At 39.1% G+C, this 14,814-nt stretch overlaps 1 protein-coding gene across 1 annotated transcript in view; it reads left to right on the top strand.

Annotated features, from left to right (window-relative positions):
* The first annotated feature begins 272 nt into the window (after window positions 1–272).
* The window catches only part of slc27a6 (solute carrier family 27 member 6), a 20,410-nt gene continuing 5,868 nt past the window's right edge, over window positions 273–14,814 (top strand). The window contains exons 1-5 of the mRNA XM_003439467.5: window positions 273–861; window positions 3,421–3,630; window positions 7,226–7,384; window positions 9,023–9,147; window positions 11,447–11,641. Of these exons, the coding sequence (XP_003439515.1) occupies window positions 375–861; window positions 3,421–3,630; window positions 7,226–7,384; window positions 9,023–9,147; window positions 11,447–11,641 (1,176 nt within the window). The 5' untranslated portion in view covers window positions 273–374. The remainder of the gene's footprint in view (window positions 862–3,420; window positions 3,631–7,225; window positions 7,385–9,022; window positions 9,148–11,446; window positions 11,642–14,814) is intronic.

Genomic DNA, 14,814 nt, shown 5'->3' with positions numbered 1-14,814 from the left:
AACAGAGTGCTTTAATATAAAATATCTGCTGACACCAAGGTCTTACAGATGCATTCAGGGCTTGCTGTCTCACAATCTGCACATGCATCTAAATTTCTTTCCATCTAACAACATGCATGCGTGAGAGGTCATTTGAAAAAGCAAACCGCCACAGGTGATGTTTTGTAAGTTAATAGTAAGTCAAACGATCACCTTTTATTTTGAAGGCAGCATTTGTGACGTTCTACTCTTATTTTGTGGAAATTGACATTTCTGGACGGCCCCTGTTACGCCACTTGCCACTCCGTGTTTATTACCTGGGACATTGAAGGGCGTGCAGTGGGTATACTTTTCGCTGTGACATTCCTCTCCTCTCGTGGTCCTTAGTAGTGAGCATGACTCTGTGTCTGGGATGCCTATCCGTTCTCATGGCTCTCGTTTTATCACTTTGTGTTCTGCAAAAACTCTGCTTCCCATACTTTTGGAGGGATCTTCTTTTTCTGCAGAAAGTCGTCAGATACGGTGTGAAACTGGAGGTATTCAAGCTGACTTCCAGCGTGCGTACGGTCCTGGACAGGTTCCTCCAGCAGGTACAGCGCACCCCCGACAAACCGTTTGTAATCTACGACGGGAACGTCCACACCTACCGGGACATTGATCGGCGTAGCAATAGACTGGCAAATGTGTTCCTGGAGAAAGCCAACTTGAGGAAAGGAGACTGCGTTGCCATGCTCATGAGCAACGAGCCCGACTTTTTGTGCGTTTGGTTCGGGTTAGCGAAGGTCGGCTGCTCGGTTGCTTTCCTCAACACTAACATCAAGTCGAAGTCTCTGTTGCACTGCTTTAACTCCTGTGGAGCTAAAACTCTAATAGTTGGTTCAGGTAAAAGTCTCCTTTCATTGGAATGATGCACACCACAGTGGCTCGAGAAACAATTGTATCTTCATGTACAACATTCAACATCCTTCCTCGATATTTTAACATTGTGTATTGATAGTTTTCTCTCTATATATTACGCAATATCTTTTATTTTTGTCTCAAATTTATCCTTACTGAGTTCTACTTGCATTGTAGCACAGGAGCTTATTCTGCCAGTAAGCTTTGTGTGTGCTTCTATAATTAAGTTAATCCACCAGTAGGTACAAATTCAAAATGATATATTAATGCTAAAATATCATTTCAATTGTCCATGAATTTTAAATTTAATTTTAGTTACATTTTATTACTATTTATTATTATTAGTATTATTATTATTTACTTGCTTTCCTGAACAGGGAAAAAACGTCTTAGTGGTTGAATGTAATGCTTGAGTAATTTCTGCAGACTGAAATTTGGATCTAAAATATGAATTTGTTGTGAGTTTATTGTTGTTAAAACAACAAGTTTATTGTTGTTTTAAACACGTTTTTGACATATTTCCAAAGTATTTGTTTTCTTCTTATTAGGAAAGGTGGTCTTATACATTTGTTAAGCACTGTAGATTTACATAAGAAGCAAATTTACACAAATAAAGTAGCAGATATTTGCCAGTATAGAAACAAACGGGTATGCTGTCCATACCTGGGTTTCTGCATCTTCAGAACCCAGGCTGGCTGTTACCAGTTTTACCACATTTACCAGTTAGGTAAGTGTGGACACTGAGGACTGGGCAGTCTTGGCTATCTTCTCCTGACTGGCTATACCACCAGCCACAAGTAACCTGTTACCCTCCACGAGAGCTTTGGCTGTCTTTACAATGTATTCCCTGTAAAAACGTACTGAAATCAAAAACAGTCACAAGAAAAGTCATTATATGATATATTTTATGCAAAAATAGAATTATTATTATTATTCATGAATTTTACATTTCATTTAGTTATATACTTGCATTTCTGAACATAAAAAATAGCACCTAAGTGTTATGGTTGATTCATTTCTGACTACTCAAATTTCTCAAATTTGGGTATAAAAACATGAATTCAGTTTCAGGTTTGGACAGATTTGTAAAATATTTCTTTTCTTTTCTTTGTTTTCACGGCAGGTGAGCTAATGAATTTGTTAAGCACTGTAAAACACAGGAGGATTTCACCTCTCGAGTACTGCGAATAATGTTTCATATTATTCTCTTTAAAGTTTAATTGGCCAAGTAATGAAGCCACAACACTAAAGTGCAGATTCATTAATGGCAAGTGTGAGTTTTAAAATGTGAATGTAGTTTTAGTGCAATTGTAACTTTTCCCAATTCTGATAGTCAGGCACATCTTTGACAACTTTCATGTTCTGAACTGCAGGTATCAAACCTGGCTTACTTTCATTTATGGGTGTCATGATTAATTAACTTTTCCCTTAAGTAGCCTTAAGTGAAAATAATATGTACTTAATGCTACTTATGCGTATTACTTGACTCAGTGTACTTAGTTAGTTACTTCCCTGAACTCACAAGTGAACCAACACCTAATGACTAACACATGAATAATAGACAACAAAATAACATTTGATGAACTCATTAGCTCATCATTAAGATCTTGTAACTTGCTGATCCCTTGTAAGATTATTATTATTAGTTTGTGTAATGTTAGCTGCAATTTAAGTATAGATCATTCCACAAATCCAAAAATCTGATTTGGGATGGTATTTATTCAGAAATTCAATGGATGGATCAAAAAAGTTGGTGATAAGCAAATATATGTTTAATACAAATTAACATTTTTGTTGACCCATATTCAACTTCTGTTTCACTGAAAAATTCCTGTTTGTACATTTAATTGGATTCACCATGTCGTAATCATGTGACAGAGTGACAGATTGCTCAACCAGACAAACATGATGTTGTCAGAAATGAATTGCAACAAATAACTGGAAAAACTGGAGTGTTCTAAACCTTTGGACCAGTGGTGTATAGGTAAAAAAAAATAATCATACCAGCTTTCCCTTATGCTGAAGAAATGGCTAGTATGCTAACATAATTACAAATTATCTTTGCATTTATTAGAAATACTCTTATGCTTCTATTTTTTCTATAATTCTGTTTTCTGAATAATGGAATACATTGACAGCTTCACTGTGAAGAAACCATTACATGTGTGACTTAAGTCCTTACCGTTCAGGTAAGGACTTCCTGCAGAAATTTTACAGTCAGTCATACAGAAAGATATTTACAAACACTGCTTGCAGCTCCATTTTTTACCTACAGTCACTACTTGCACTGTAGGTAAAAAAAGGCACATAATAATCCATAAACCACAATTAAACGTTTTATTCTGTGAGATTAAGTGTCATGGTATATAATTGGCTTCCTGTTTGCAAGATGCTTCTATGTCTCACTGAGAAAACACATTTGTACATGTACATTTGCAATTAAACCTCCCTAAACCTAAATTTCCAGGTTTAGGAAAAATTTAGTTTACAGGAGTAAGCAAGGTTAAGGTAACCTTTTATGATATAAGTGTCTCTATGTCTTAGACTTAGTGGAAGACCTGGATGGCATCCTAAACAGTCTGGTGCAAGACAACATCCAGGTGTGGGCAATGAGGAGCCGGACCAAACACACAGATGTGCACTCTCTGCTGGATAAGCTTGAATCTGCATCTGAGAAGCCTGTACCAGCAGCACTGCATGCTGCCACTTCTCTCAAAACTCCTACACTGTACATCTTTACGTCAGGAACAACTGGTGAGTATATCTATATGACTAGAGATTGACAAGGTACACAAATGCTACAGCAAGGGGGAGCCAGGACGACAGGTCATGGGTGGGTGGGTGGGGGGGTTGTAATCATCACCCGCATCCGAGATTGGGTACCAAGCCCCAAGAAGGATCGTTGAGTGCGAGAGGAACTGACCTGACAGATAGGATCATAGCGAAGCTTGAAACCTGGATCCTGCGTAGCTACGGACAATACCTGCCGCAACCATTACCGAGACTAACCATCTGATGTACACTACAGCAGTGAGATTCTTGGCTACAAGTTGAACAGCCATAAGAAGCAGGTGACTAGAGGCCAAGATCAAGGTAGCACAGAGGGAGGTTAGCCAACTATCGAATCTGCAGAAGAAGGTGCCTAAGAAGCAAGCTGTCCATACCAGAGGCTTTGGAAACTGCCAAGCAAAAACTGACAGCCTTGTCCAGCCGCTTGAAAAGGTACACCAGGCAGGAGAATAAACCAGCTGTTCTCCACGGAACCAGCCAAGGTGTACTCTCATTGGCAGGAGAACAATATGAGAAGAGCACCACCAAGCAATACTGGAGGAGCATATGGGAGAAGGATGCAACCCATAATGGCCATGCTCAGTGGTTAGTGGATCTAAGAGCAGACCACAGCAACCTCTCTGAACAGGGTCCAGTAAGATGAACAGCTAAGATGAACAGGCACATGGCTCAATACATGACTGGGGCACAGAAAGGAATTGGCAAGAATACCAGAGGCCCAAAACCCCAGCTACTGGTAGACCAAACAGTCAGCCAAAACTGCAAGAGTGAATGGAGCAATTGTCAGCCACCTCCTCTACATGGATGACATCAAGCTGTATGCCAAGAGTGAATGAGACATCGATTCACTGATCCACACTACCAGGATATACAGCAACGACATCGGAATGTCATTCAGACTGGAGAAGCGTAGTTAGATGATAACAAAGACAGGGAAAGTAGTCCGAACTGAGGGGGATCACACTACCAGAAGGCAACATTACAGAAATTGAGGACAGCTACAAGTACCTGGGGATCCCACAGGCAAATGGGAACCATGAGGAGGGTGCTAGGAAAGCTGCAACCACCAAGTACCTGCAGAAGGTCAGGCAAGTCCTGAGGAGTCAGCTGAATGGTAAGAACAAGATCCAGGCTATCAACACCTACGCCCTGCCCGTGATCAGGTACCCTGCTGGGATAATAAGCTGGTCAAAGGAGGAGATAGAAGCCACTGACATCAAGACAAGGAAGCTCCTGACCATGCATGGAGGGTTTCATCCCAAGTCCAGCACCCTGAGGCTGTATGCTAAGTGAAAGGAAGGAGGCCGGGGACTGCTGAGTGCCAGTACCACAGTCCAGGATGAGACAACAAACATCCACAAATACAGATGGCCCCAACTGACTACATGCTCAGTGAATACCTCAGGCAGCAGAAACCCGAGGAAGAGGAGGAACCATCATGGAAGAATAGTCCCCTGTACGGTATCCACCAAGTGGCTGACATCCAGAAGTCTCATCAGTGGCTGGACAAAGCTGGACTGAAAGACAGCGCAGAGACACTAATCACTGGTAGCACAGGAACAACCTCTGAGCACAAGATCCATAGAAGCTGGGGTCTATCACACCAGGCAAGACCCCAGGTGCAGGCTGTGTGAAGATGCCCCTGAGACAATCCAGCACATAACAGCAGGGTGCAAGATGCTAGCTGGCAGGGCATACATGGAACGCCATAACCAAGTGGCCAACATAGTGTACAGAAACATCTGTGCCGAGTATGTCCTAGAAGTCCCGAGATCAAAATGGGAGATGCCCCCTAGGTTGGTCGAGAATGACCGAGCTAAGATCCTGTGGGACTTCCAGATACAGACGAACAAAATGGTGGTCAACAAGCAGAAGAAGACGGCCGTAGTGATAGACGTAGTGATACCGAATGACAGCAACATCAGGAGTAAGGAAAACGAGAAGCTGCGGAAGAACCAAGGGCTCAGAGAAGCACTCGAGTGTAGAGGGTGAAGGTAACAGTGATTCCAGGGATAATCGGAGCACTAGGTGCAGTGACCCCCAATTATTAATTAATGACTGGTGCTTATTTACATGTTGGGACAAATTGTACCAGTTGTCCATTGTTTTTGATAAAATTACTTTTGAATAGTGGATGTTATCTATTTTATGCAGTCTATAATGTGTAATGTTACTCTATCTGATATACTCTTGTTATATAGTGGTTTATAAGCAGGGTGGTTTGAGGCTTTGAGAAGCAAACTGATGAAAGTGTGATGACCAGTTCAGTACTCACAAAGAATATTATATTATATTATTAAAAAGCGCTTCATGTGTTTGTGTCGAGCATTGTGGATGAGATCAGAAGCAGTTGCCTAGAAAAGAGAGCCTAAAATCTCAAGCCTGTATTTGGGCAGGATGGTTGTGTGTGGGTTGGGGGAGCATGAAGATGATAAAATTCTGTTTTCATTTTTAATACAGTTTAAATTATTCATTTACACATTCTACAGTATTTGACATGGAAACTGTATTTGTGATTTACATGATGTAAAGTTGCACAACAAGTTAGTAAAAACATTGAAAGGTTTGGAGCAAAAAAGCCGGTGCACACCACACACCAGGCTAATTATTCCATCCCATGTGTGAAGGATGGTCAGGGGAACATAATAATTTGGGGATATCCATGTACTGATGTTTAAAAGAGATTGGCTTATGAAGAGAATGACTGACAGGAAACCAGTGAATTAACAACAAAATGTTGAGAAAATTTGTTTTTTGGAATGGCTGAGAGAGTCCTGATCTTAACATAAATGTGCTCCTGAAGAATAAACTGCTGCTTGTGTTTAAATTAGGCCAGAAATACTGGTGAACTGAAAAGATTTTGAAGGGCAAATGATCCTAATTTCCTTCTCATTGCTCAAACTGCCTAATGGATGTTTTTAGTAGTTACTAAGTTTAACATTAATTTACTTTTACCAGCCTGCACTATGAAAGGTTACTCAGTTTGCTTAATAAAGTACAACTATCTATGTCTAGTTTTGTCATATTGTGTTTTCTGTCACATGAACACAGAAACTGGTTCAACACAGGGTTTGTCCCATCTATACAGTGGGAACAATGATTTTTACCCCTTAAGCCATAAAAGATTGAGGTATTGCTGCCACCCTGGTGGGACACACAGGTGGCATGGACACCCGAGTTTGTGAGTGCCATAACTCGAGAACTAGGCAATGTAGGATTTTCAAGTTGACGACATAGATGCATTTACTTACTCAGACAGTTCAAATCTCAGAAACCTCGACCTCGAGGTCAGAGGTAGGGATGGGCTTTTAAACCAGGGACAGCACAGAGTGGGAAAGGTTGAAAGGTTGGTGACTGGCATGATTGCATCTATGGTATACCCTCCTCTTTCATTATTGAACCGAGAGCTTCATATCCCTAAAAAGTGTTCACTTCATTTATGCAGAATTCAAGCTATAATTGTTCTTCAGATGGCCGCTAATTCAATCAAAAGCATGCTATTTGCTATTTTGTAAATGTAGCGTCCCAAATATAATGTTATGTGGTTATTTCCCCACAGGTCTTCCTAAGGCTGCAGTGATCACTCACCTCCAGAGCCTGAAGGCAGCAGCAGGTTTTTGGGCATTTGGGGCAACTGAAGATGATGTAATTTATGTCACCTTGCCACTCTATCACAGCGCAGCATCCCTGATTGGTGTAGGTGGAACTATAGAGCTAGGTAGGTCTATAAATATCTCTGCATTGCTAATCCCTTCATGATTAGGGTCTGACAGTATAGCTATACTTGCTCTAGTAAGTATAGCTGTGAGAACAAAATATATGGTAATCGATGGTAATTTTGCATGTGAACTAATTTTTTTGCACAGGTTAAGATGTTTCCATGCAAATATTAGTAAATGAGCCCTATTGACATTATTGTTTAAGGATGTAAGCAAGATTTATCTTGGACTGTTTTATAATTCAAGATGATAAGATTACACAGAGACATGTGTTTTTATGACACCCAGCAACTTGCTTTTTCAGTTAATTCTATTAGCATTGAATATTGAATATTGGCTAACTGTTTTTCAGAGCTGCAGACATTGTCTACTCAGCACAATGTAACTACCAAACTATGTAACCTCTTTGAAGACTTCATGTTTCACTTTAACAAGCAGCTTTATTTGATGCTGCAAGATTCTTAGATGGGAATATTATTGTTGTTAAGTACACTGAAAACTGTTTCTGCAGTTTGAACATAAAAGTAATCTCGTAAGTTTTTGAATTCATCAGTCGGTCCATTCTCTTCTGCTTATGGAGTTCAAAATCTCAGTATTGATGATTAACTGCTTTGTGGATCTGTTCCAACTATGACAAAGTTAGTGATTCTGAATCCTTCACAGGCTGCGATCAACATCTTGACAAGTTCTGAAAACAATCCTTGGTAAAGCTAATGTCCTCATAGTTAATATGCACATTGAAAGACATATCCTGATCAAAATCAACTCCAAGGTTCCTCACAGCATTACTGGAGGTCAAGGTAATGCCATCCAGACTAAGCATTGGGTTAGATCCCATATGTCTAAGATTTTTAGGGCCAAGTACAATGACCTCAGTGTTATCTGAATTTAGAAGCAGGAAATTAGTGGGCAAAATCTGATCTGGTTTTTCTGTTATTGAGTATAATCAGTGGTTTGCACCTTTTGTAAAGTTTCTGAAAATCTAATTATGATGGTGTCTGTTGATTGTAGACTTTTATACTGAAGTCCTCAAAGTGTTATTGGGTTGGCTAGATGTTGTGAAGGCTGTTTTTTTGTTGTTGTTGTTTTTGTTTTGTTTTTTCTAACCAAGCAAAGAATTGACAGTGATATCTGATTTTTGGGGGTTGGGCCTATAGCCAATCCAAAAATCAGGTTAGTATATCCTTAATCTTGATGGCATTACCTTGGCCTCTAGTACCAACCTTTAGAGGGTCCAAAATGCTGTGATGAGAATACTAACAGGGACTAGAAATAAAACTTTAATGTCTCTTGCGTCTGCTTCTCTTCGCTGCCTCCATGTTAAATCCATTCAAGAATGATCAGGAACTCTGTTATTTTAAAAACCTCATAGTATCATATTATACCCACTGAGCACTTTACTGTCATAATGTAGGCTTTCTTGTGGATAGTACAATGGAATGCAGAGACTTCGGCTCTCAGGCAGCTCCCAAGTTGAATGGAGCTCCCAATTTGCATGTCACTACTGCATGCCACAAATTATGTTTAGTCCTTGTCTTTCTGTGGGCCAGTATAATAAAACAGAGCTAAACAGATGTATTATCTACTTTCATCCCATTACAGTGTTATTAACTGCATTGTTGTCTATTCTACTATAGGTGCAACCTTAGTCTTGAAGAAGAAGTTCTCAGCCTCTCAGTTCTGGAATGACTGCAGAAAACATGATATTACTATTTTCCAGTATATTGGTGAACTCTGCAGGTACCTCTGCAACCAGACAAAGGTAACCTGTTGCTGACTGGACCCACTCACTACCCTAAATTTGTTTGTTCTTGTTACATTATGGTGTAAAACCATTATCATTTGAAATTCAAACTTTTTAACAGCTCTAGATAATATAAGTAGATCAGGGCAGGACATTGTCCACATTTGTGAACAAGAGATGTTGTGTCAGATGCATTCTCACTCCTGGCAATATGTTTGGCTTTGGCGTGGGGTGACATACAGAAAGTGCATGCAACAATTACTTGCTCTTCTCACCTAGGCTCAGCTGGAAATGACACAGACATTTTTTGCTGTTAATATCTCATCACAATTTTCATCAGTCTAAATAAGTTACTAAACCATGAGGTTAGAAAAGGGTCCAGATAATCTGCATATAGTAATGGTTGACAGAGCAAAGGGACTAAATAAAGAGAAGACGACAAAATTATAGATGTACCTATAATGTTCTGTTAGATGTTCTTATAATATTAGTATGTTATTGTTAGAGTTTATGTCAATAGGTATTTTTCTTTTATTATTTTTAATGGGAGTTGTCATCGTAACTGCTCCACTGAGTCATTCAAGTAATACTATTCACAACTGTGACAGAAAAATAAGCAGGACCATTGTTTACTGTTCCTGCCCTCCTTACATCATGTAGAAATGCACGCACACACAGTGTCAGGGCCAAGCTCATCCATTCATGAATTCAAAGTCCTCTTTGTCCATGTTCTGTGTTATTTGGCTGTGTGGGTGAAAGGTTGGCCGCGACTGTCCTCATCAGTGATTGGTAAATGAAACGTGCGTACACAAGACACAAGAACCTTTTCACAAAATATGTGCAGACAAGGATGGATACTAATTACTCTGTGTACTGTTCTGCACCTTGATTATGCAAAGCAAATACCACCAACTAAGCAAATACCATAGATGTCATCATATCGCACTGGATATTTGGCTCCAAATTCCATAGAGACTAGGACTCTAGACTAGGACCAGTTAGCTAACTGTAGCTAGTCTACAAAGGATATCCCTATTTGTATATCCTATTTATACGATTCTTAATTATTTATGGCGGTCATATTTGTGACACTCATGCTGTGTTTCTACACAGTGTCAATTATAAACCTTGCAACATGCCCTAGAAATGCACATTTCTAAGTAAGGAGGACAAAGTTAATAGATAAAGTTAATAGATAAAGTCCCCCAAAACATAAGTACATCATCTCGATTATTAGGCCATTATCTACAGCTGCTTTCAGTACCATTGATATTCATTTAGTCTTTTTCTTCAATTGAGCTTTCTGAGTTAACTTCAGTAATTACTTCCTCCTTAAAAAAAAAATATAGGACTGCTTTCTTCCATTTGCGCAATATCTCTACAATTGGAAATATCCTGTCTCACAGTGACTGAAGAACTAGTTCATGGATTTATTACTTCTAGGCTGGACTACTGTAATTCATTATTATTAGGATGTCTTAAAAACTCCCTGAAAAACCTTTAGTTAATCCAAAATGCTGCAGCAAGAGTACTGATAGGGACTAGAACGAGAGAGCATATTTCTCCTGTATTGGCTTCCCTTCATTGGCTCCCTGTTAAATCCAGAATTGAATTCAAAATCCTGCTCCTCTCAAATAATCTTGAATAATCAGGCCCCGTCTTATCTTAATGACCTTATAGTACCATATCACCCCATTAGAGCACTTCACTCTCGCACTGTAGGCTTACTTGTTGTTCCTAGAGTATTTAAAAGTAGAATGGGAGGGAGAACCTTGATATTTCAGGCCCATCTTTTATGGAACCAGCTTCCAGTTTGGATTCAGGAGACAGACACTATCTCTACTTTTAAGATTAGGCTTAAAACTTTCCTTCTTGCTAAAGCATATAGTTAGGGCTGGACCAGGTGAGCCTGGATCCTACCTTAGTTATGCTGCAATAGGTATAGGCTGCTGGGAGATTCCCATGATGCATTGAGTGTTTCAATGGAGACTGACGGTGGGGCAGATGGCCGCCCCTCCCCAGAATCTGGTTCTGCCCCAGGTTTCTTCCTGTTAAGGGTGTTTTTCTTTCTCACTGTTGTTGTGATTTGGCGCTGTACAAATAAAATGAAATGAACTGAACATGCACTTAAACATTTCTTTAAAACACATTGCATAACATAGTCTTTTCCTATTTATATGCCACCCTGTCAGTGTAATAATCAGAGACATTTATTAAGTGAAAATTATTTCCCAACTAAACAGTTTTTTAAATAAATGATTTCGTAATACTTTCCAGAACTCTTGTGCTGATGTATTTGTATTATTCTCTCCATCAGACAGAGCTTGATAGAGTTCATAAGGTGCGGATGGGAGTGGGAAATGGGCTGCATCAGGATGTGTGGCAGGAGTTCCAAAGTCGCTTTGGGAAAATCAAAATGTGTGAAGTATATGGCTCCACTGAAGGAAACCTGTGTTTCATGAACCACATTGGCAAGATTGGATCAGTAGGCCGCTCCAACTTCTTTTACAGGGTAAGTGCATGGAAATAAGCTATTCCATGTGTGTGTGACCAAGCCTACACTCTACTCTCTATTAGACGAGCACTACCTTCTTGGTGTGCGCTTTCATAAGAGAAGGTAGACAAAAGCAAATGATTTTAATAAATCATGTTATAATGTCAAGTGATTTGACATGTCAGTAGAACTGCACAGATTCACTTCACCATCATAACAAAATAATTTCTTTATAAGGAATGCTCATTAAGGGAAGCTGCATTTCTAATGACATCAAGCTCTTAAATAAGTCTAAAGTCTTACTTGCTGGTCATAGATCTTAAAACACTGAAACATCAAATAAAATGATTAAAAACATTTTTGTTTAATACAAGACTAAAGACAGATTCTGCTTTAGAATTTGTCCACGATTCTTGTGTAACTGGAGCTAAAACATGTGAGTTTTATTATTCATATGTTATTATTGTCATAGTAACTATTGCGTGTAGTGGCCTAAGTCGAACCTCAGTAAATCTAATTTTTTGTGTTGTTAAGCCTCAAGGCAAATATAAAATTCTTCTTCTTGCTGTACACATACACATATGTACACATAAACCAAAACCTGATTTTTATTTTAGTATTTACTCCAAATGTGTAGTGATTTATACATTTATCTAACATTTCCCTAAGAAAAAAGAGCACTCAGAGTGTGTAACTCCTATCAAAGGGCAATGGCTATACATATATATTAATATATGTATAATTATATATATTAAATTTCGATGTTTTATATTACAAAATGCTGATGTCAGCCTGTTATGGCATTAGTTTGACATCGTAGGACACTGTATTGAAAAAATTAAAAGTGTGTTGTACAGCTCCTTTCATATAATATAAAAACTTTGCTTCAATCCTAAAAAAAACACAAATCCTTTTGGGGTTGCATTAGAAAAGGTATCCAGTGTATAAAATCCGAAAAATCAAACATTCAGTGCTACCCACAATGGCAACTCTTTGTGAATGAGGGAGCACCTGAAAGTTGCTTAGAGTTGTTGTAGAAATATTTCAGTGTGGAGTAAAGTACTGGATTGGCAGACAGATGGGAACTGCACCAATGTTGCTGGCTAACACTAAAGTTCTGAAATTTCAAAGTTCTGAAATGTGTAAACAACATATTCATTTATAACCTCAGTACTTGGTAGGGGCTAATTTAGCATTAATTACTGCATCAACGAGCAATGACTGGAGGAGGTAAAAACTGCCGATTCCAGGTTGCTTTGATATGCCAGTGACCAGAGGAAAGGGCTGAGAGGTAAAGGATTTGAGTCGAATAAACTGAGCGCAATGAGACAAGTATGATTTAAACCAGGCTAGTGGAGTATGGGAGAGACCGATGGAGACTAACCTACTAAGGAGAATGGAGTGAGAGATGGTGTCAAAAGCAGCACTCAGATCGAGGAGAATAAGAATGGAAAGTAAACCGTAGTCAGCTGCCATAAGAAGATCATTGATTATTTTTATAAGCACTGTTTCAGTGCTATGGGAGGGGCAAAAACCAGACTGGAACTGTTCATACAGATTATTATTATTAAGTATGAGTGGAGTTGTGTGGCAACTATCTTCTCAGGAATTTTTGAGAGGAATGATGGATTGGAAATAGGACAAAAATTATCAAAGTTATTGGGATCTAGACTTTTTTTTTGTTTTGTTTTGGGGTTTGTTTGTTTTTTCAATATTGGGGTGATGGCAGCAACTTTGAAGGAAGCAGGAACAGTTCCAGTAGTAAGTGAAGAATAGATGATAGCAGATATGAGGGGAAGCAAAGAGGGTAAACAGGCCTTGACCAGGTTTTAACTTACAGATGAGATCTGAAATATCAGTGACAGAGGGAAGTTGGAAAGCAGAAAAACAGTGCGATGGGAGTGGAATTGCAAAGGAAGAGCTACATGGAACAAACCAGGTCTTAGTGTATTTTGTGAATTTTCTCAATGAAAAATAACATTAGAGAATCACAGAAGGAAGATGAGTAAAGGTGAGCAGGTAAAAAATCTGGTGACCTGAAAGAAGAGTTGAACATGACCATGTCTCAGTCAAACAGAAAAAGTCAAACTTTACGGTCTGTGAGGAGATCCTGGACGAGATGTCCCTTGTTCGTAAGCGAGCGGATGTTGACATTTCTTGACAATATTCTCAACATAACCCTGTTGCTTTACCACACTTCTGCCCATCCATGAATACTGTTAGGTCTATTATTTGTTGGGCAAAGATCATTTTAATAATATTGCCTTTCTAAACCACTGCAGAGGATTTTAAAGCAAACAGTCAATAAGTGATTGATGTTCAGCCAGCTTTCATTCAAGATTTTTACAGAAGTACTGCATTAACTTTTAAGGAGTCACAGCCATTTTATAAATACATTTTCAGAGGTTCAAAAATGTAGATAATGGGCTCACAGGTAGTTTCATCAGCCCCATCTACAGTTGGAGTAAGTATAGTAGTAAGTAAAACTAAATTGAACTGAATGCCCACCACCCCTGGCACCCACAGACAGAGCAGAAGGACCCATTTCACCCCAGAGGTCCAGATGCAGTGGGCAGTACTGAGCCCACCAGGAGGACCGCATAGCTCCATCCAGCACAGGGCAAGCCAGCACAGTTGACAGACATTTTTAACACCTCACTGGATCAATTGCCACTATTATTCCAGTGCAAAATGTCAGTCTAAATGTAAAGTGCATGATGGTATAATTATTTCTGTGATTACGAAAAACAACTTTGCACCATCTAACTCAAGAACTCTTGAAAAGATACATTAGAGTCATCATTTTCAAGGTCTGAAGGTCCTCTCTCAAGGCCTGATGAAACCAAGATTAACAAATTGAGAGGAACATAAAAGTACGGGCATGGAGAGAACTACTTCATGATCTTTAACATACTGGATTACCCATGACTGCCACTAGTATTTATTGATTCAATTCAGCTTTATTTACAAAGTCATATTATAAAGTAAAGACCGTACAATAATAAAGAGAAAAACCCAACAATCAAACAACCGCCTTTGTGCAAGTAGTTTAGAACCTGCTCAGGTTCAGATTCAAAACTGTTGCCAAACTGATTGGACAGCACTTCACAGTGCTAATAAATAATGACCAACACAGATATCCCAAGGATATATTTAGGATATGGGATATTATTCAGTGTCAAGTCTGTCAC

This window comes from Oreochromis niloticus, linkage group LG7, assembly GCF_001858045.2.
Source record: "Oreochromis niloticus isolate F11D_XX linkage group LG7, O_niloticus_UMD_NMBU, whole genome shotgun sequence".
NCBI lineage: Eukaryota > Metazoa > Chordata > Actinopteri > Cichliformes > Cichlidae > Oreochromis > Oreochromis niloticus.
This window is presented reverse-complemented; position numbering and strand designations above follow the sequence as displayed.